The sequence below is a fragment of the Podarcis liolepis genome, assembly GCF_965112155.1.
Source record: "Podarcis liolepis genome assembly, chromosome: 12".
Classification (NCBI taxonomy): Eukaryota; Metazoa; Chordata; class Lepidosauria; order Squamata; family Lacertidae; genus Podarcis; species Podarcis liolepis.
Window position 1 is genome coordinate 7815531 of NC_139563.1, and position 21393 is coordinate 7836923.

A 21393-nucleotide genomic window follows, 5' to 3' on the forward strand; every position below is an offset into this window, starting at 1 on the left:
AGGGCAGCGACTGTCGTAATATTGATTTCTGCAAGCCACTCTGAGACCCATTTTTGGCTGAAGGGTGGGGTATAAATGCTGTACATATGCACATCCGTAAAGCAGCTGATGGGGTGATTTCTTCTTCTTTGGCGATCCCTCGTAGCCGAGTAAGATTGTCTTCCATAAACACGCTTTTAACAATGAGTCCGTAAGTGACTGTGGAGGCCAATTCTGGAACCACACGTCCTTCCAGAGTGGGGACATAGGTTTATGGGCGGGAGTTGATCATGGTGTGGATTTGCCAAGCGTGCCTCCCTCTTAGCACGTTTCTCCCTTGCATCCTGAGTTCAAGTGTCTTCAAAGCCCACGACACCTTTGGTGAAGGCTGTTCTCCAACTAGAGCACTCTCAGGCCAGTGTTTCCCAGTTGTCGGTGTTTATACTACATTTTTAAAGATTTGCCTTGAGACAGTCTTTAAACCTCTTTTGTTGACCACCAGCATTACGCTTTCCATTTTTACGTTAGGAATAGAGTAGTTGCTTTGGAAGACAATCATCAGGCATCTGCACAACATGACCAGTCCAACGAAGTTGATGTTGAAGAATCATTGCTGGTGATATTTGCTTCTTCCAGTACACTGATATTAGTTTGCCTGTCTTCCCAAGTGATGTGTACCATTTTTTGGAGACACCATTGATGGAATTTTTTGAGGAGTTGGAGATGGCGTTTATAAGTGGTCCACGTTTCACAAGCATACAGTCAGGTTAGTAGTACCATAGCTTTGAAATCCCACCACCACCAGCAGCAAAAGTATCATAGAATTGTAGAGTTGGAAGGGACTTCAAGGATCATCTAGTCCAACCCCCTGCAATGCAGGAATCTCAACTAAAGCATCCATGACAGATGGCCAGAAGCACCACGGTGGTCCATGTTCTGGTAAGCTCCTGATCAGGAACAAAGGAACCTGCTTTATACTGAGTCAGACCATTGCTCCATCTAGCTTAGTGTTGTCTACACAGACTGGAAGTGATTCTCCAGGGTTTCAGGAAGAGTCTTCCCCAGTTCTACCTGGAGATCCCGGCAACTGAATTCAAGACCTTCTGTGGGCAAATCGAAAGCTCTACCCCTGAGCTATGGCCCTTTCCCAGGACACGTTCTGTGAATACTGGCCTTGGATTAATCCTAGGTCTTAGTGCAGTGTTTCTCAAACTTGGGTCCCTAGCTGTTGCCGGACTACAACTCCCATCATCCCTAGCTAGCAGGACCAGTGGTCAGGGATAATGGGAATTGTAGTCCAACAACGACTGTTTGAGAACCATTGTCTTAGTGTTTCAGGTATTGTCATGATGCTGTTGGCAGCTCCCAGCTGGTTGATCAGGAAAGTATAAAGACAAGGAAAAGTTTCTTACAGTCCTTTTTTATTTCTATTTTCACAGAGAGAGGCTATAGAACCCAGCCTCTTGAATAATGGCGTTGTCCCGAGTGAATCTCCACACCCCGTCTCTCCCACTTCCTCATTCATCACTTCTACGGGTGCTGCCATGTGCCCTCTGTCTTTGAGCTCTTTGCTCTCCTACTTTCAAGGCTCGCCAGCTTCTGGGAGATGGAGGGTCTGGGATGCTTTTTAATGACAACGTGTCAGCCAAGTGTTGTTCCGGCTCTCCCAAGATTTCCCAGCTTTCCCCCTCTTCTGCCTCTGATCTGTGACCTCCCTCAAACCTCTGTTGTAAATCTATACTGTCTTCCTCTTCCTCCTCCCTGGAAGAGTCAGGATGGGAGGTGGTCTCCACCATTCCTCCTCTGCCCAGCCCCTGTGCACAGTTGCGTCTTGCTTGGTTTGAGCACTCCAGGCCACCATACAAGGAGCAAAGCTCTCATTTGGCAAAAGTACGGCACAAGCACAACGAAGATTCAGGCAACGTTACCGTCATCGAAGTTCACCATTGTGAAGAGTGCTGGGCATTTGACGAAGACGACCTCACCCACAAAGGCAGGCTTCCAACAGGTAATGTTATCCCACATCCCTGGGCATCCTGCGAAAGGGGAAAGAAAGGTCAAGTGATTAAAAGTGTTGCAGGCTGAGTCAAGTCACCCCATTTGCTCTCCATATATACCAGAGGTGAAGAACCATTCTCAGCCCAAGGACAACCTTCCAGGGCCACATACAAATAATGATGATAATAATAATAATAATAATAATAATAATAATAATAATAATAATAATAATTTATTTATACCCCGCCCATCTGGCTGGGCTTCCCCAGCCACTCTGGGCGGCTTCCAAAAGAATATTAAAATACTATAATACATCAAACATTAAAAGCTTCCCGAAACAGGGCTGCCTTCAGATGTCTTCTAAAAGTCTGGTAGTCGCTTTTCTCTTTGACATCTGGTGGGAGGGCGTTCCACAGGGAAGGCGCCACTACCGAGAAGGCCCTCTGCCTGGTTCCCTGTAACTTGGCTTCTCGCAGTGAGGGAACTGCCAGAAGGCCCTCGGCGCTGGACCTCAGTGTCTGGGTAGAACGATGGGGGTGGAAGAGGCAATAGTGGTCAGAGCAATGAATGTAGACCCCATTTTTGCACAGCAAGCTTGTTTCTATACACATTCACAAACTCCTCTCTGTCCTTCACCCAGGGAAGCAAGAGGAATTATCATCGTTCAAGGACACATTCCAGCCAGGCTACATCACTCAAGGAAGATGCAAACCAGGGCCAGCAGGATGTGTGGCTGGGAATGGTGTGCTGCCTAGGGAGAGTCCCAAGGGCCACATAGAGAGGGCCTGAAGGGCCGAATCCAGCCACTGGAGCTGAGGTTCTTCCCCACCCCTGTTTTTGACCGTTATTTCATTGCCCTTTCTCTACTGGCAAAACCCCAAGGGTGCAAAGAACGATGGGCGGTTTGTTTGCTGAATTTGGAAATCACAATACAATAAAGAGCAACAACAACAACAAACCAAACAGTTGCAGGTCTCTCATGCTCTGTGATTACAGTATATTATTTCCATACGTCTGGAAAGAAGTATCAAGCGCAGAAATCAGGGAAGTAAAACAGCTATCTGGTATAGCCTCTCCAAAGTTCAGGGTGGGTCATGGGAGGTCACAAACCCTCGGGAGAAGCATTTAGGAATGTCAGGAATGGACACTGTACCATGTCAAATTGATTAGATGTCGTTTAGACCCTCGCTTTCTGGGTATTGTGCATTAATCTTTCAATGAGAGTCAGCCACCCAATGCGCCCATACCAATTTGCAGTCGAAAAAACCAGGGGGTGTTTTCCAGCTTCCAGCTATTATTGATATGGCTGCAACCAAGAGGTAGTAAAGAAGATATTTATGGAGGAGCCAGTGAAAACAGAAATAAGAGTTACACAGGCTGTGTTGGGACCATCTGGTTAGTTATCTCAGATTTACAATCGAATCCCAAATACCACAACCGCTCCATGTGGAGGTGGGAAGTCTGTTCTGAGCATCCCCTCCAGCATTCAGATGATAGGGATGGATTAACATGATTTAATTTTACCAGAGTGAGCAACCAGCAAGTGAATTAGATGCAGGCAGGCAGCATTGTGGGCAGTAATACTGAGAAACCCGGGTTTCCTAGCAGCAAGACACTTGACTGTCAGGACACAGTCAGGTAGCTGTCAGTACACGTAGAAGAAAGTCCTTCACACAGCACATAATTAAAGCATGGAACTATGGAAGAAGTGAGGGCCACCAACCTACAGGTAGGCGACTTTAAAAGAGGATTAGAGAAATTCACAGAGGAAAGGGCTATCGAAGGCGACTAGCCTTTATGGCTATGCTCTGCCTCCACAGACAGCAATGCTTCTGAATACCAGTTGATGTAAACCACAAGAGGCCACAAGTTGATGTTCTTAGCTGCAGCCAGTCCTGGATCCCTGAGATACAGTACATTTCCGAGCACAATTCAAAGTGTTGGCGCTGACCTTTAAAGCCCTAAACGGCCTCGGTCCTGTATACCTGAAGGAGCGTCTCCACCTCCAACGTTCTGCCCAGACACTGAGGTCCAGCTCCGAGGGCCTTCTGCCAGTTCCTCCTCTGCGAGAAGCCAAGCTACAGGGCAGAGGGCCTTCTCGGTAGTGGCAATCGCCCTGTGGAACACCCTCCCACCAGATGTCAAAGAGGAAAACAACTTCCAGATTTTTAGAAGACATCTGAAGGCATCCCTGTTTAGGGAAGCTTTTAATGTTTAATAGCTTATTATTATTATTATTAGTAGTATTATTATTAGGGAAGCTTTTAATGTTTAATAGCTTATCATTATTATCATTATCATTATCATTATCATCATCATCATCATCATTATCATCATCATCTTTTTTATTATTATCTGTGTCAATAAGCTGAAAATTTCCACTAGGGATTGTGAATGTCCATCTGGCGTAACGGAATGGCCCTGATCTGACATGGATCTGGGCCCTGAACTGAATCATGGGCCTTGCACAGTTTTTACTTAGGTGTTTGAAACCCAATTAAAAATGCAGTTGATGGAGGAGAGAGGAGGAGAAGCTGGCCGTCTGCAAAGGGTACTCTCGATCGTAAGCTCATGTATTGCCATGAGTTCTGTGAATAAGCTTCTCTATAAAAGGTAAAGGGACCCCTGACTGTTAGGTCCAGTCGCGGACAACTCTGGGGTTGTGGCGCTCATCTCACTTTATTGCCCGAGGGACCTGGCGTACAGCTTCTGGGTCATGTGGTCAGCATGACTAAGCCGCTTCTGGCAAACCAGAGCAGTGCATGGAAACGCTGTTTACCTTCCTGCTGGAGCGGTACCTATTTATCTACTTGCACTTTGATGTTATTTCGAACTGCTAGGCTGGCAGGAGCAGGGACCGAGCAATGGGAGCTCACCCCATTGCGGGGATTCGAACTGCCGACCTTCTGATTGGCAAGTCCTAGGCTCTGTGGTTTAACCCTCAGCGCCACCCTTGTCCTTAAGCTTCTCTATACAGGCGTCTAATTTCATGCAGAAAAAAAAACAACTGGTATGAAAGGAGGTTATTCTTATCATTACAGATGTTACACAAATGACAAATGCACAGATGTTGAAGAACGCATAATGAAAAAAGCGCATAATTGCAAACAAAAACGGTAAAAACAGGTTTTGAGATTGTTCTGGTCTGGGAGTCCTTTGAAGCGAGTAAGGCATTTAAAAAAACACATTGCCATAATATCTATTCCCTGGGCGCCTCTTCTTCAGTGCATGAGTTTTCCATCAGGGCTATAACATAAAAGACAAGCTTTTGGTGCTACTATTAGAGGGGGGTGGGAATCCCCAGCCTTATTCCTTTATGGCGCTTCTGATCTGCTCTGCCTTATGCATACCAATCCTCCAAAATCCTGGTTTAATTAGGATAATTTTAAAAGTTGCTGCTGGAATGGGAGAGAAAATTGCAATTTGCCACGTTCGGTTTGCCACGTGTCTCTCCAGAGTGGTGCATGCTCTGGTTATCTCTCACTTGGACTACTGCAATGCGCTCTATGTGGGACTACCTTTGAAGGTGACCCGGAAACTACAATTAATCCAGAATGCGGCAGCTAAACTGGTGACTGGGAGCGGCCGCTGAGACCATATAACACCGGTCCTGAAAGACCTACACTGGCTCCCAGTACGTTTCCGAGCACAATTCAAAGTGTTGGTGCTGACCTTTAAAGCCCTAAACGGCCTCGGTCCAGTATACCTGAAGGAACGTCTCCACCTCTATCGTTCAGCCCGGACACTGAGATCCAGCTCCGAGGGCCTTCTGGTGGTTCCCTCACTGCAAGAAGTGAAGTTACAGGGAACCAGGCAGAGGGCCTTCTCGGTGGTGGCGCCCGCCCTGTGGAACGCCCTCCCACCAGATGTCAAAGAGAAAAATAACTACCCAACTTTTAGAAGACATCTAAAGGCAGCCCTGTTTAAGGAAGTGTGTTTAATAGGTTATTGTATTTTAGTGTTTTGTTGGAAGCCGCCCAGAGTGGCTGGGGAAACCCAGCCAGATGGGTGGGGTATAAATAATAAATTATTATTATATTATTATTGCATTCTCCCTGCCACCTTCATCAATAATGGGTCCTTGTGTATTGGTGAAACATGTCTGAATAGCAGGAGATTTTCCTGGAGATGCCGGGGATCGAACATGGGACCTTCTGCTTGGAAAGCAGACGTTCTACCACTGAGCTGTGGCCGCTTTCCTTATGACCTAAATCTCCTTCTTGGCCCACTGGTAATGGGCATGGAATGGCTTCTCAATACATCCCCACTGACACCCCTGGGACTGACTTCCAGATCGTGCGCACAGAATCAAGTTGTGAGCATGCGTCCCTGTGAGTCAATGGTGCATTGAACACACGGGGAAACCGAAGAGGTAGCCAGCGCATTGCGTTTGCACCACATTTCTCTGCCAGCTTTAGGAAGAGCGCTTTCTTCTCCCAGGCTCTTATTCATAAAGCTAACCCTTCACAACAGAAGTGTGAAAAGAGGCTCCTCTTTCAAGTCCTCTCAATAGCGTCTCAAAAGGTAACGCCGGCGCCAAGTCATTTACATAGCAAAATATTTCACACATGGGAAAATGGGTTTTTGAAAGGATGGGATCTCTTATCTGCAACTGGGAAAGGAGAAACCTTTTATTCCGTCCAAGTTGCTTGCATTATTCCCGGCTGTTGGATAGTTTATTCTGAGCTCATGCATGGAGATGAAGTTTGCTTGTTATTGCTCTCGCTTTTAACAACAACAAAATAGGTAAAGGGTTTAAAACAACAACAACAACAACCCACAACCATGCAGAAGTTTTAATGGCTTCCAGTGCATTGGAGCTAGTTGATCAGGGTAGAGTGTTAAAAGGGAAATCGCAGAAGTGGGGAAAAAACTGGGGTGAGGTTCACTGGATACCAGTCTGATTTCCTTGGCAAATGTAAGACGAGCCTGTCAGATCAGACCATGATGAAGTAAGGGTAGCGAAAATCACCTAAGAAGCTCAAATCATATACAATATGACAGACACCCTTCTTTGGAAATTAAACCAATGTCCGGACTTCAGCATTCAAAAACTTTACTTGCAGAAACTTATAATTGTAGATGAATTAAAACATAATATTTACAGTCACATACTTATCCAAACATGGGCTTACAGCCTGTTCTTTTAACTTCCAAACAACTGTATTTTCCTCTTTCCAGAGCTCAGCACTCAGCCTTCTGTATCTCATTGAGGCCATGCTTTGCAGCTTCTATGAGAGATTTCCACATTTAGAAACCTTCTGATCAGCAAGTCCTAGGCTCTGTGGTTTAACCCAGAGTGCCACCCGCGTCCCATGGAGTATTTTGCCACTTGCCAAATGTTGCCACTTGCCTTGGTTTCTCCAAGGCCTGACATGAAAAATCCTGGTTGAGTCATGGCTGAGGGAAAAAGTCAGAGGTGACCAAGCTTCATGCCAACAGGTATGGAAGCTTTCCATGTGTGGTTCTGACATGGCCTGGGTCTCTCACGCAGGAAGGGGGCAGACAGAGAGCTGAGAAGATGCATGGTGAGAAGGTAACATTGAGAAAGGAAAGGTGTTGCTTTCAGGCAACACCACAAACAGAGCCAGAAACACTGTTTGAAAACAAATGACACAGGATATATTGAGACGGCTTTAACTGCAAAGCTTGGCTAATTAAATCGGGGGCTTGGGAAGGGCGGTGCGGAGAGGCAGGCAGGGCTCTTTTTGGCTCACACAAACTGTTCTCATCTCATCAAGAGTCTGCTCTTGGAACAACATTTACTATTCTCTTTGTGAGTCAGAGCGACTGCTCAGCTGAGTTTCCCAGAGCTGCGGCTTGTGTGCTGCCGTTATACAACACAGGCTTTCCAGAGGTGTTCGTCTGTGTATGAATGAATAAATAAAACACATCCATGTTCTGGACTGGGGAAAGATATGTCATGCAAATCATTTTTCAAAGGCTGCCATCTTTCATACCCAGCCGGAGGGTGGGGGGAAATGCAATTTAGGATTCCACTGGCTCAGCGCTGCCACTGATCAAGACCCTTCTGAAATTCCAAGATCAAAATAAGATACCGTCTAATGAATTCCTTTGCAAATACAGTCATATTCTTTCTTGCTTTTTTTTTAAAAAAGTTGGGTAAATCATTGTATGTTTATTTATTGGATTTATAGTCCACCTTGCCAACAAAGGTCCGTATAGTTAAAGCTATGGTTTTCCCAGCGGTGATGTATGGAAGTGAGAGCTGGACCATAAAGAAGGCTGATCGCCGAAGAATGGATGCTTTTGAATTATGGTGCTGGAGGAGACTCTTCAGAGTCCCATGGACTGCAGGAAGGTCAAACCTCTCCATCCTTAAGGAAATCAGCCCTGAGTGCTCAATGGAAGGACAGATCGTGAAGTTGAGGCTCCAATACTTTGGCCACCTCATGAGAAGAGAAGACTCCCTGGAAAAGACCCTGATGTTGGGAAAGATGGAGGGCACAAGGAGAAGGGGGCGACAGAGGACGAGATGGTTGCAATGTTCTTGAAGCTACTAACATGAGTTTGACCAAACTGCGGGAGACAGTGGAAGACAGGAGTGCCTGGTGTGCTCTGGTCCATGGGGTCACGAAGAGTCGGACACGACTAAACGAGTAAACAACAACAACAGCTCCTCCTGCTCCCATTTTTCAAAGGCTGTCATCTTTCATATCCAGTTGGACGGTGGGAGGAAATGCAATTCCACTGGCTCAGCGCAGCCACTGATCAAGACCCTTCTGAAATTCCAAGATCAAAATAAGATACCGCCTAATGAATTCCTCTCCAAATACAGGCAAATTTTTTCTTGCTTTTTTTAAAAAAGTTGGGTAAATCATTGTATATTTATTTATTGCACTTATAGTCCACCTTTTCTCCATTTCTCCTCTTCTCATTTAATCGCCATGACAACCCTGTGAGGTAGGCCATGCTGACCTGACCTACCCAAGGTCACCTGATGATCTTCATCGCTGCATGGGGATTTGAACCCAGGTCCAAGTCTGATACTCTAACCACTACACCACACTGCCTTGTATATGTTGGGGGGCTGCCCTTAGTACAGCAGTAGAGCACATCCTTTGTAGGAAGAATGCCCCAAGCATACACCCAGGCATTTCCAATTAAAAGAGTCTCAGGTAGCAGGGCAGGGAATGACCCCTGCCAAGCATAGCCAAGGCATAAAGGTAAAGGGACCTCTGACCATTAGGTCCAGTCGTGGCTGACTCTGGGGTTGCGGCGCTCATCTCGCTTTATTGGCCGAGGGAGCCGGCGTACAGCTTCTGGGTCATGTGGCCAGCATGACTAAGCTGCTTCTGGCAAACCAGAGCAGCGCATGGAAACGCCGTTTACCTTCCCGCCGGAGCGGTACCTATTTATCTACTGGTACTTTGACATGCTTTCGAACTGGTAGGTTGGCAGGAGCAGGGTCCAAGCAACGGGAGCTCACCCCATCACGGGGATTCAAACCGCTGAACTTCTGATCGGCAAGTCCTAGGCTCTGTGGTTTAGCCCACAGCGCCACCCACGTCCCTACTCGTATGCATGGTAGGCACCATAAGAACCACCCCAAATTTCCTTCCCGTATGGGAGGAAAGCTTTCTCCTAAGCTGGCTGCTGCTGCGATGCATTCATCCATCACCGAAAAGCACTGTGCTTTGTATTTTTTACCAGTATGCAGATTTAATTGACTGTGGAATCGATTCCAGCTCATACAATTAATTGGTTTAAGTGGTTGAGTTTTAAGCTCTTCAGAAGCCAAAGAGGGTAAGCGGCCGGATGGTGGTGGTTGGTGAGAATAATGGCATCTCCCCTGTGTGCTACGCATTTATATTTTTGGCAACAACCAAGAAAGGAGCCCGAGGAGAAGGATAGCACCAGAGCAGTTTGCAACTGGGCACAGTCTCCATTGGCCAGAAGGGCATTTCAGAAGCACATTCACTGAGCCAGTGTGGCATAGTGGTTAGAGTGTCAGACTAGGACCTAAGAGACCAGGGTTCAAATCCCGACTTGGCTATGAAGCTGACTGGGTGACCTTGGACCAGTCACTGCCTTTCGGCCTTACCTACCTCACAGGGTCGTGGGAATGAAATTAGGAGGGGGAAAACCTTGCGAACCACCTCAAGCTCTTGAAAGGTGGGATATAAATGCAATAAGTAAATGAGCAGAGAGCAGTTCCCATGGCAATGTGATTACCGACTCCACCCCCTGACCTCCACATGTTGACTAGGAGCTGTGGATTGAGACCCTGCGTGTGCAGATGTGCACAGAAAACTCCTCAGCATAGACAGGAACCCAAATTACACAGGGTTCCAGATTGTGTGGTGAAGATGTCCACAGAGAAGCTCTCCATCTTGGCCACATGGAGGGCAAGATGGTGGGGCTGGTGGGCACAAAACCCTGTCTGTTTAATGAACAACTGGAGGTTACTTCTGAAAGTGGTCAGAGACTGTGCCTCTGGGTCCTTGTCTGCTTCTGCAACTGCTTGAGATCCATAAGGGAAGTTGGTACCACCACATCACAATTCAAAGTCAAGCAGGGAGCATTCAGGACCCTGGACAGCTCCAGTGCCTCCTGATGAAACAGCTAGGAGAGACATTCTCTCTGCTGGGAGCAAGTCCCACCTGATGTCTACATGGGGCTACCTTTGAAGGTGACCCAGAAACTACAACTAATCCAGAATGTGGCAGCTAGACTGGTGAGTGGGAGCAGCCGCCGAGATCACATAACACTGGTCTTGAAAGACCTACATTGGCTCCCAGTACGTTTCTGAGCACAATTCAAAGTGTTGGTGTTGACCTTTAAAGCCCTAAACAGCCTCAGTCCAGTATACCTGAAGGAGCGTCTCCACCCTCATCATTCTACCTGGACACTGAGGTCCAGCGCCGAGGGCCTTCTGGCGGTTCCCTCATTGTGAGAAGCAAAGCTACAAGGAACCAGGCAGAGGGCCTTCTTGGCAGTGGCACCCACCCTGTGGAACACTCTCCCATCAAAGAGATAAAAAACTACCTGATATTCAGAAGACATCTGAAAGCAGCCCTGTTCAAGGAAGTTTTCAATGTGTGACATTTTAGTGTATTTTTGGTCTTTGTTGGAAGCCGCCCAGAGTGGCTGGGGAAACCCAGCCAAATGGGTGGGGTACAAATAAATTATGATGATGATGATGATGGTGATGTATTGCATCATCTCTCTCAATGGATGAGCTCGTTGGCTCGCATCTCACCTTATTTTTGAAGCGTTTGGCTTCTGTAATGACGGGAAGACGAGAGGATAGTGACACAAGAATGTAAGAAGAGTCGGCTGGATCAGCCCAATGGCTCATCTAGTCCAGCACCTTGTTCTCATAGGGGATGATCAGATGCTTCAATGGCAAAACAGCAAGGAGGAAGGAGGACCCAAGGTTCCTTTCAAATCTTCCCAAACCCTTGTTTAAACATAGCTGCCTTGATTGCCACTCCATTTCTGGGCCCATTTGAAGGTGTTGGTCTAAATGCCCCCAAATGCCTCTGGCCTCAGATCCCTCTTTCCTGCAGACCCTTTTGGCTGCTAAGATCAGTGTAGGACAGGGGTAGGCAAACTAAGACCCAAGGGGCAGATCCAGCCCAATCGCCTTCTAAATCTGGCCCGCGGACGGTCCGGGAATCAGCATGTTTTTACATGAGTAGAATGTGTGCTTTTATTTAAAATGCATCTCTGAGTTATTTGTGGGGCATAGGAAATGGTTCTTTTTTTTAAATTCAAAATATAATCCGGCCCACCACATGGTCTAAGGGACAGTGGACTGGCCCATGGCTGAAAAAGGTTGCTTTCCCCTGATGACCTCTTGTTCACCCTGGCTTTTGACACGTGAGGTGTATATTTTAAAGACCCATGCCATTTTTTCAATTTAAGCTGTTTTAAATTGTTTTCTTTTTATGTGAAATCATTTTTATTTGACTTTACAGATATAAACTTATAACATTCCAAACGCAGATCCATATATAGAGATTACTCTGACTTCCCCGCATCCCTTCCATAGGTCCTATTGTCTCATAGTATTTATTACATTGCAAGTTGGTTTCAAATCCTGCTAATGTTTCCACCTGCTTGCAGTGGTTTCCTAGATAAATTATATATTTTTTCCCATTCTTTTTTAAAGTTTTTGTCCTCTTGGTTCCTGAGTTTTCCAGTCAGCTTTGCCATTTCAGAGTAGCCCAGGTACAAAGAAAAGCAAACAAGCACTCATTTAGCTGCCCCAGTTTGGAAGAAGGTGAGTTATGAGCTCTTCAGAACTCCATCATATCCTTCTTAGTCTCTGGCTGATTAATTGTCTGCCTTAAAGGTAAAGGGACCCCTGACCATTAGGTCCAGTCGTGACCGACTCTGGGGTTGCGGCGCTCATCTCGCTTTATTGGCCGAGGGAGCCAGTGTACAGCTTCCAGGTCATGTGGCCAGCAGGACTAAGCCGCTTCTGGAGAACCAGAGCAGTGCACAGAAACACCATTTACCTTCCCGCTGGAGCGCTACCTATTTATCTACTTGCACTTGACGTGCTTTCGAACTGCTAGGTTGGCAGGAGCAGGGACTGAGCAAGCTCACCCCGTTGTGGGGATTTGAACCGCAGACCTTCTGATCAGCAAGTCCTAGGCTCTGTGGTTTAACCCACAGCGCCACCCGCGTCCCAATTGTCTGCCTTATAACTGATCAAATAAAAGCAACTGGTGGCCAAAAACAACAACGTCCACAGCTTGTGGCTGCAAATTCCGTCAGTTTGTTGTGTGGATCAATCTGCTGCTTGATTTCTCCTGAACTGATGCCTGCCCCCATCAATTTCACTGGTTTCCCCATGGATTCTAGCACGTTGGAGAAAAAGTTCTCTCGATCCCCCTTCCCCACACAAAGGATCGCATCAATTATCATGCGCAGACATGCGCACGCTAAACTGCCTCTGGAAGATGAGGCATCTGGCAACGTGCAAAGCAGAGGTGGTGGTGGGTGATGCCTCTTCTGATGACAATCAAGGCAAATGAGCTTTGTTGTTGTGCTAACATGAAAGCGAATAATAAACTCAGCAAAGGATGGGAGTATGCGTGTTTGGGGCAGTTGGGGAGACAGATAACTGGCGATTGGGTTTTGCATTGCCAGGCGCTGTGGGAGAGACAATTTCACAGATGCGCGCTTTGGAAGGGGGGGGACTCTTTTATGCTCATCAGCAAGATGGTGCCTCCCGGCTGCGCCACAGCGGCGAGGGAATGCTCCTCGCCTGGCCCTTTCATTGCAATGCCTCATCAATCTCCCGCCTTTCCAAAGCTTTCTTCAGCAAGCTGTTTTCATTTCCCCTGGCCCTGCTTGGAGTGTGGGGTGGAATGATTCACGCTGCATGCGCAACCCTGGCCCTTGCAGCTGGATACAGGCAGCAGCAGAGCAAGCTGATCAGGCGCCGGTAGGGGGAACTGAGGCAGGATGCTCCGTGGGGCCTCCGAGGAGTCTGCCTGCCTCCTCCCACTCAGCCGCCCTACAGCTGAGGGGAGGCAATGGGCGGACTGTTCAGGGCAGTGTGGAGCCTGCAGGACCCAAGAAAGACGCTTGCCATAATCAGAAACGAGAGTCCTAGCCAGGCTTCTTCTATGGGCAGTTAACCCTGCTTTCTGCCTGTTACTTTTTGCTTGGGAAAGAATGAGAGGAATGGGGTTTCTCCCTTTTGGGTTTTCAAGAATGCAGATGCTAAAAAAACACACCCAAGATGCTTTCCTACTAATTTTAACTTTAGATCTCAGCAACATATTCATGAAGGGGGAGTAGGGAAGGGAGGGGGAGAGAAATGCAATTCATTTCGCTTTTATAGGTGAGCCGACCCATTTCTCGCTTTCCAAACCAGTAGGCAAAGCGAAACACAGCCGTCCACACTTCTCTGAATTTTGCAATGCAATTCCTCCAGCTACGTAACGCACACAAGAACACAGACACCGGGGTAAAAGTGTGCGGGGAAATGCAAAGAAAAGTTAAGGCATCTTCCAAAACAATGCAACAGGCAAGGAGAAATTGCACTGCAATGTTGTGCGACTTCAATGTCGAAAATCCCTGGTAGAGGACAAGGATTCTGAGATCACGTTAAGGGTAGCCAAATTCTATGTGATTGCCATAAAACTTAGGGAACAAGCTGTGCTATCATAATGATTGAGGTTTTAAATGGTAATTTTAGGTTATATGCTAGTGACTAAGTTTTAATTTATATATTTTTTTAACTGTTGCTATATCTGAATTGTCCCTGTTATACCTAATTGCAAATTCAAATGTATCCCTATCATGTTTTATGACTTCCTTGATATTGAATATATGCTGGAACTGGTTTGTGACCGAAATAATAAAATTCATTCATTCAATGTTGTGCATTTTAGGCACAGAGGGATTCAATGCGCGTATGAGTTGAAAGCCTCGTGAACAGCTCTTAAAAATAAATATGTAACCTGATGCGACGATGTGGAGACAGAAAGACTGGAAAAATGAGAATCTGGGAGGAATGGAAATCGAAGGCCCTCTCATCATTGTGAAGCAAGGAAGTTACACTGTATATGGAGGTGAAGGGAGGGCTAGACTCACAACTGGCCACCCTCCTGCCAATCACCAGATCTCATAGGGCATTGGGAGGGTTGTCATGTCAATCAGTGCCTGTAAAGACACCTGCTTCTTGGGAGAAAAGCAATGACAAACCTAGACAGCATCTTAAAAAGGAGAGACATCACCTTGCCAACAAAGGTCCATATAGTTAAAGCGATGGTTTTCCCAGTAGTGATGTATGGAAGTGAGAGCTGGACCATAAAGAAGGCTGATCGCCAAAAAATTTATGCTTTTGAATTATGGTGCTGGAGGAGACTCTTGAGAGTCGCATGGACTGCAAGAAGATCAAACCTCTCCATTCTGAAGGAAATCAGCCCTGAGTGCTCACTGGAAGGACAGATCCTGAAGCTGAGGCTCCAAGACTTTGGCCACCTCATGAGAAGAGAAGACTCCCTGGAAAAGACCCTGATGTTGGGAAAGATGGAGGGCACAAGGAGAAGGGGACAACAGAGGACAAGATGGTTGGGCAGTGTTCTTGAAGCTACCAGCATGAGTTTGACCAAACTGTGGGAGGCAGTGGAAGACGGGAGTGCCTGATGTGCTCTGGTCCATGGGGTCACGAAGAGTCGATCATGACTAAACGACTAAACAACAACAGCAAACTCTTAAGAAGATTGGATTTGATATCCCGCTTTATCACTACCCGAAGGAGTCTCAAAGTGGCTAACAATCTCCTTTCCCTTCCTCCCCCACAACAAACACTCTGTGAGGTGAGTGGGGCTGAGAGACTTCAGAGAAGTGTGACTAGCCCAAAGTCACCCGGCAGCTGCATGTGGAGGAGAGGGGAATCGAACCCGGTTCACCAGATTGCAAGACCACCGCTCTTTACCCCTACACCACACTGGCCCTCTTACACTGCAGGGGTAATCCCATGGGTCTTTTCCTTGCTTTCTGTCACTCTGCAGCCTTTGTCCCCATGCAGGGGGACAAGGAAAGGTGCTGCATTTAAAAGCTGCAGGATCTTTCCTACCAAAAAAAGCGCTTGCATGTGTTCCTTCCCACTGCAGCTGGAATTTTGCGGCACCTGACACCATATGCGATGTCAGGTGTCAGAAAGGTGTGTGTGGTGCCTAGGAAGTAGTTTGGCAGGCCAATTTCCAAGACCTGGTGGGCCAGATTAAGCCCACGGTCCAGACATTCCCTGCCCCGGTGTATGCTGTGTGAATAATACTTCGCTGTGAGATTATTATGCAAAAATGTTTGATTGGCAGAGTTTGCACTGAGCAGAGAATTTGAGAATCTTGGGAATGGCTTCTCTTCCTTTCTCTTTCCCTGGAGTAGGAAAAGGTCCTATTGAGAGGTTCCCCTGCAATGACAAGGGAGGGTAGCTTTTGCATTCCAACAGCGTTTCTCCCTTCTCTGCCTCTGCCATTGACTCGAATGTTTTTTTATGCTTCGTTCTCTGCCAAAGACAAAACGAGCGAGCAGTACCTTTCCCTCCTCTTCCAGCTGTCTCATTTAATCTGCCTTATTTCTTCAAGCTGCCAACAAGAAACCGATTACGAGGGTCCCAATCCAATAAGGCCCTTCAGTCTGTATTGGATCTGAAACTGCTTTTACACATCAGATCGTGCTTGAATTCTTCTTTTTATATATATAAACAAAAGGTTTTTAATTGCTTTTTAAAGTGTTTGCGCCCATGAAATTGCAAAATTGTTTTCACCGCTCATGCGTTTTCCTTGTGAAATTGCTTCAAGATATTTTGCGGAAAGGGGTTCATATATGGAACTAAAGAAAGGAAATATTTAAAGCGCGCACGGGGGGAGCCTTTCCAAGGTGGGCTACAATTAAAATGCAATATAGCATAGTGTCAGGGGTACAGGGACAGAGGCACAGGGAAGGCAGGAAATGGAGAGCGATGGAGAGGAATCCCAGGACAGCGAGGAAGAGGATGGCAATGACGCAAGGGATTCTATGAGTCTCTCCAGCGAATCAGAGGATTCCCAGAAGGGGGCGCCCGTGGTCAGGGCAAGGGGAGCCCCAGGGGGAAAGTGTCAGGAGCGGGGGGCCAGCAGGGGACCCCAAAGCGGCAGCTGGGAATCAGGGCCAGCTTCCCCACCAGAGCGCAGCGAAGGGGGGGGGGAAGGTTCCAGTGTGTCAGGGGAAACAGCTCCGGCAGCAGAGAAGGAGGAGGGGTCAGAGCAAGCCATTCTCCCGGAAGGGGAGGAGGGCAGTGAGGGGAGTAGCATAACTGTCAAAAGGAAGGTTAGAGGTTGGGCGCGCGTGCCAAGTTCAAATGTGGAGGCGCGCGGAAGAACAGGGAGCCCGGAGGAGGAGCCAGGTCCCAAAGCCCGCAGGAGGGGGGAAGAGCAGTCTGGGGATTCCGCGTCAGGAGAATCCAGGAGGGGCGGAACCCCAGCGGGCAGAAGGACCCTGCGGAAAAGGAAAGAGAGAAAGAGGTGGAGCAGCGTAAGCCTATTAAACTGGTGTAGAGGAGGGACTGATTCAGAGGGGACTTCTACCGTCTAAGGTTAACAGACGTGGGGGCTGCGCGCCTCGGTTGTGGAACTTACTATGAACTGCAATAAACGTCCTTGTATATAAGAAGAACTTGGCGTTGGTCTTTTGTGAGCTGAGACCTGAGGCAGCCCTGACACATAGGTATGACAATAAGACCATGAGAAGCCAGTCAAAATGAACCATAAACGTCCAGCACAAAGAAGACCAAAATACAGGACATAGTTGCAACAAAAGCCTTCAGAGGAACATAGTGAAAAGTGGAAGTGTGTACATTTAGGAGGTCTGCTGCGTCTTTGTATTGTCAGTTTCACTCTGAACTTTGTAAGTCAACCCCCAACTCTTGAAGAATGAATGAATGAATGAATAAATAAATAATTTTTTATTTATACCCTGTCCTTCCCACTTCAAAAAACCAGGCTCAGGGTGGCTAACAATAAATTTAAAACACTTAACTGATGCAACAAAAAAACAGCATAAAATACAGTATAAAATGTGAATAACAATAAATTCAGAATTCAAAAATCAATATAGGGGGAAATACATACAATAAACATTAGATGATCACCAGGGCTAGCTGGCTAAATTAGTCCTATTTGAGCCAGCGAGGAGAGCAGGGGAGAATTAGCTGTGGGATCCCAGAGCGTGTAATCTTCATAAAAAGGGGAGGGGGAGGGAAGGAAGGGGAATAAAAGATCAGGCTAAGTTCAAGTTGAAAGCCAGGTGGAATAGCTCTGTCTTACAGGCCCTGCAGAAGGAAGTTAAATTCTGCAGGGTCCTGGTATCCTGGGACAGAGCATTCCACCAGGTCAGAGCCATCACTGAGAAGGCCCTGGCCCTGGTGGAGGATAATCTGACTTCCTTAGGGCCCGGGACCTCTAAACTATGATTATTCATGGACCTTAAGGTCCTCTGCAGGGCATACCAGGAGAGGTGGTCCCATAAATACGAGCGACCTAAGCCATAAAGGGCTTTAAAGGTCAAAACGAGCACCTTAAACCTGACCCGATACTCCACAGGGAGCCAGTGCAAGAAGAGATTTCTAAAGGACAGAGGCATTAACCAGGATGTCCCCACCTACCTTCTGGTGTTTCCCAGTGATTCCTTCCTTTCCCAGTTCTGGAAAAACTGCAAGGGTGTGTGCTGAGTTAGGGTATGCCCTAAAAACGTACCTGGAGCCGATTCGTTCAGTGGCATTAAGGCGTTCAGCTTCCGGATGGTCTCCAAGCAGGCCTCTTGCTCCTTCCTGATGAAACAGTCTGAATGCATGGGAGTAGCCTGAAAAACAAAGAAGAAAAAGGCTCGTCTTAAGCAACGAATGGTCTATTTTCACTCTCCTGGAGGAAGCCTGAACTCCAGTATTAGGGGGAGGGAGAGGCAAAGACACCTGTATTTAGAGAACAACATTATGCCAAGGGGAGTGGGTTGTAGCTCAGTTGGTGTCAGGGATCGTGCTGAGGAGGGCTGTACTGAGTAGGAATAGTGGGAGACTCCCCCTCCCCCTGCTCCAGATCCTGGATCTTCCCAGGAGCCGGAGGGCAGTATAGATTTGGAATAGTGGCTTGCAGACGGACGTAGTTCAGAAGGCAGAAGCTGGGAAATACTGGATGGGGAACAGCTAGGAGAAGAAGCACTGGGAGGGAGGGAGTTAACAGATTCACTGTCTCTGGAAAGCATTCATCCGCTCAGCCCAAGGTCAAGGAGAGCTGATAAGGTGGCAGTACAGAAAGCACAGTGGTTACGAGATCAGGTTGCAGGATGCGGAAGTGACGTGGGTGACAAGAGGGGAAGTGGATGGGACCCTTAATTGGGAGCACCTCCATTCCTTGGAATGGATTCTTTGTTCTCTTGCTGTGATCATTAAAGTTTCTAACTGGTAAGAAGACTCCTTTTCCTTTGTTCTGCTTATCTACACATATATCTATTTAAAATCACACAAAAATTGCAGCTAAGCAAAGCATGCCCTTCCAAGTTCCTTCCAAAGCTTCCCTCTTCCCTTAGCATAGGAAAAGACCACACATTTGTTAAGTTTAAAATGGCTTACTTACAAACTCTCCAAAGGTCAGGTTCATGTGCTATTCGATACAGCATTCAGAAAAAGTTGCACCAGCAATAAAATTGGGCTTACTTACAAAGTAGTAGTGAAAGTTCCTAAACTATTGGTATAGGAACTAGAGTGGCTTGTGAGAGCCATGTGGTCTGAGCTGGAGCAACATCTCCCCTTTTTGAGTTTCTCATGTAGAAGAACAGTAGGCTTGATTACTTGTTTCCTCCCAAGCTAAGGGAAGTGACCTAGGCTAGGTCTGGCAGGACTTAATGGGATCAATGCCTTCATGCATTAATTAAACCTAAGCACATTGGTTATATGAGGATGGCTATCCCACAGGTGAAACATCTGCCTTGCATGCTGTTGCCTCCACTGCCTCCTTCTTCCTGCTCTTTCACGGTCGAGAGCTTTTGTTCATCCTGGTTGTGTTTTGCAAGTTTCCCTTTCCCATACTGCATGCGGCTTTGAATGCTGTTCCACGGGAAAAGCGATTCTTTAAATTTATATACCGTATTTTTTGCTCCATAAGACGCACTTTTCCCCTCCTAAAAAGTAAGGGGAAATGTGTGTGTGTCTTATGAAGCGAATGCAGGTGGGAGGCAGGCAGGAAAAGCCCCCAAGAGCTGCACACACGCTCCGCACAGGTCTTGCGGACTTTTCCCCGAGGTGGGAGAAGGGCAGCCCATCACTGATGCGGCCAGTCAGTCTCTTCCCTCACCTCCTGAAAAAGCCCCCAAGAGCCGCACTCCCTTTCACGAGCCGCGTGGAGCATGTGTGTGGCTCTTGGGGGCTTTTCCCTCCTGGGGAGCCTGCAAGCGCTGCACCCCCACTCCACACGGCTCATGAAAGGGAGCGCTGAGCAGAGCCTGGGATGCACACAGGATCTGCTCAGTGCTCCCTTTAAGGAATATTTTTTTTCTTGCATTCCCCCTCTAAAAACTAGGTGTGTCTTATGGTCAGGCGTGTCTTATGGAGCAAAAAATACGGAAATTAAAATAATTGGAAAACCGGCTCCACGGTCTGTTCTTTGTTTCCCCAGTGCAATATGCCGGTTTTGGGTTCCTGAGTACAACCACTTAGCGCCGTGTGATATAAAACGATGCTGCGAGCATGAATTTCTTCGGGCCTGAGCCTCCCAGTCCGGCTCCTTTCGCTTGAGGATGCTGTTTACAGCTTTCTGCATCCAATTGAGATGAATCGGTTTCAATTTCCCCGGGAGAGAACACCAGCGATCTGTGCAGAACACGGCACGATGTGATGGATGAGGCAGGATGGTGCAATGAAGACAGAAGCTGAGCAAAGGCCCACTATCAAACTCCCCCCCCCCCAATATGTCCCAAGGAGGCTGAGAAAAGTTTGACTGGCAGCACGCTTGGCTACTGGTGGTGGGAGACACGAGGATCTGATTGGACAAAGCGCAACAACCGAGCATGAATTAATCGAAGGGAGAAGAGGGCTGAGCCTGCCAGCACGTTCAGAGTTCTGTTGCACACAGAGCAATGGCTTGCTTGAAAAACAGCCCAGCAAATTCTATCAAGAAGGCAATAAAACCTGGGGAGGCAGGACAGATTCAGGCAGAGGATGTGAAGATAAATAAGCAACAAAACAGACCTTATGACAGGTCTGAGTTCGAGGGACGCGTGATCACGCATTTATGGGCGACGTTCAACCAAGTTTTAATCAGGATAGACCCCTGGAGATTAATGAGCAATTAAGTTGAATCCATTAAGTTCAATGGTACTACTCTGAGGTTTATAAACAGAGGTTGGGTGGCCATCTGCCAGGGATTAATTAGCTGTAATTGATGCAGTGCTGAGGGTTCGACTAGATGATCCTTAGCGGTTCTTCCAACTCTACTATTCTATGGTGAATTAATAATATATATTTTTCAACCAGCTGTTCTTCTTCCAGCCCTTGCACACTTCTTTGGAAATACAGTGGTACCTCGGGTTACAGACGCTTTGGGTTACAGGCACTTCGGGTTACAGACGCTTCAGGTTACAGACTCCGCTAACCCAGACATAGTACCTCAGGTTTAGAACTTTGCTTCAGGATGAGAACAGAAATTGCGCAGCTGCGGCAGCAGGAGGCCCCATTAGCTAAAGTGGTGCTTCAGGTTAAGAACAGTTTCAAGTTAAGAACGGACCTCCAGAGTATAACTGTGATTTTAAAGATGAATGGGAACCCTTTACAAAGTATTTGAAGACGCAACAAAGCGAACTGGACTCCTTGGCTGGCTTTGAATAAACATTCACAAACTTTTCTATTGATGATAATCAGCTAAATAGTTTGAGGATCTATACAACTGTGTAACA

At 47.1% G+C, this 21393-nt stretch overlaps 2 protein-coding genes across 7 annotated transcripts in view; both read right to left on the reverse strand.

Moving 5' to 3' along the window:
* GHRHR (growth hormone releasing hormone receptor) overlaps window positions 1-21393 on the reverse strand; it is a 395967-nt gene that overhangs the window by 92281 nt on the left and 282293 nt on the right. The gene's annotated exons all lie outside the window — the stretch shown is intronic.
* Window positions 1-21393, reverse strand: part of ADCYAP1R1 (ADCYAP receptor type I) — a 134533-nt gene that overhangs the window by 61491 nt on the left and 51649 nt on the right. For all 6 annotated transcript variants that reach the window (XM_083467073.1, XM_083467070.1, XM_083467072.1 and 3 more), the window contains exons 3-4: window positions 18204-18309; window positions 1908-2015 (exon numbers count right to left, since the gene is read on the reverse strand). In XM_083467073.1, the coding sequence (XP_083323199.1) occupies window positions 1908-2015; window positions 18204-18309 (214 nt within the window). The remainder of the gene's footprint in view (window positions 1-1907; window positions 2016-18203; window positions 18310-21393) is intronic.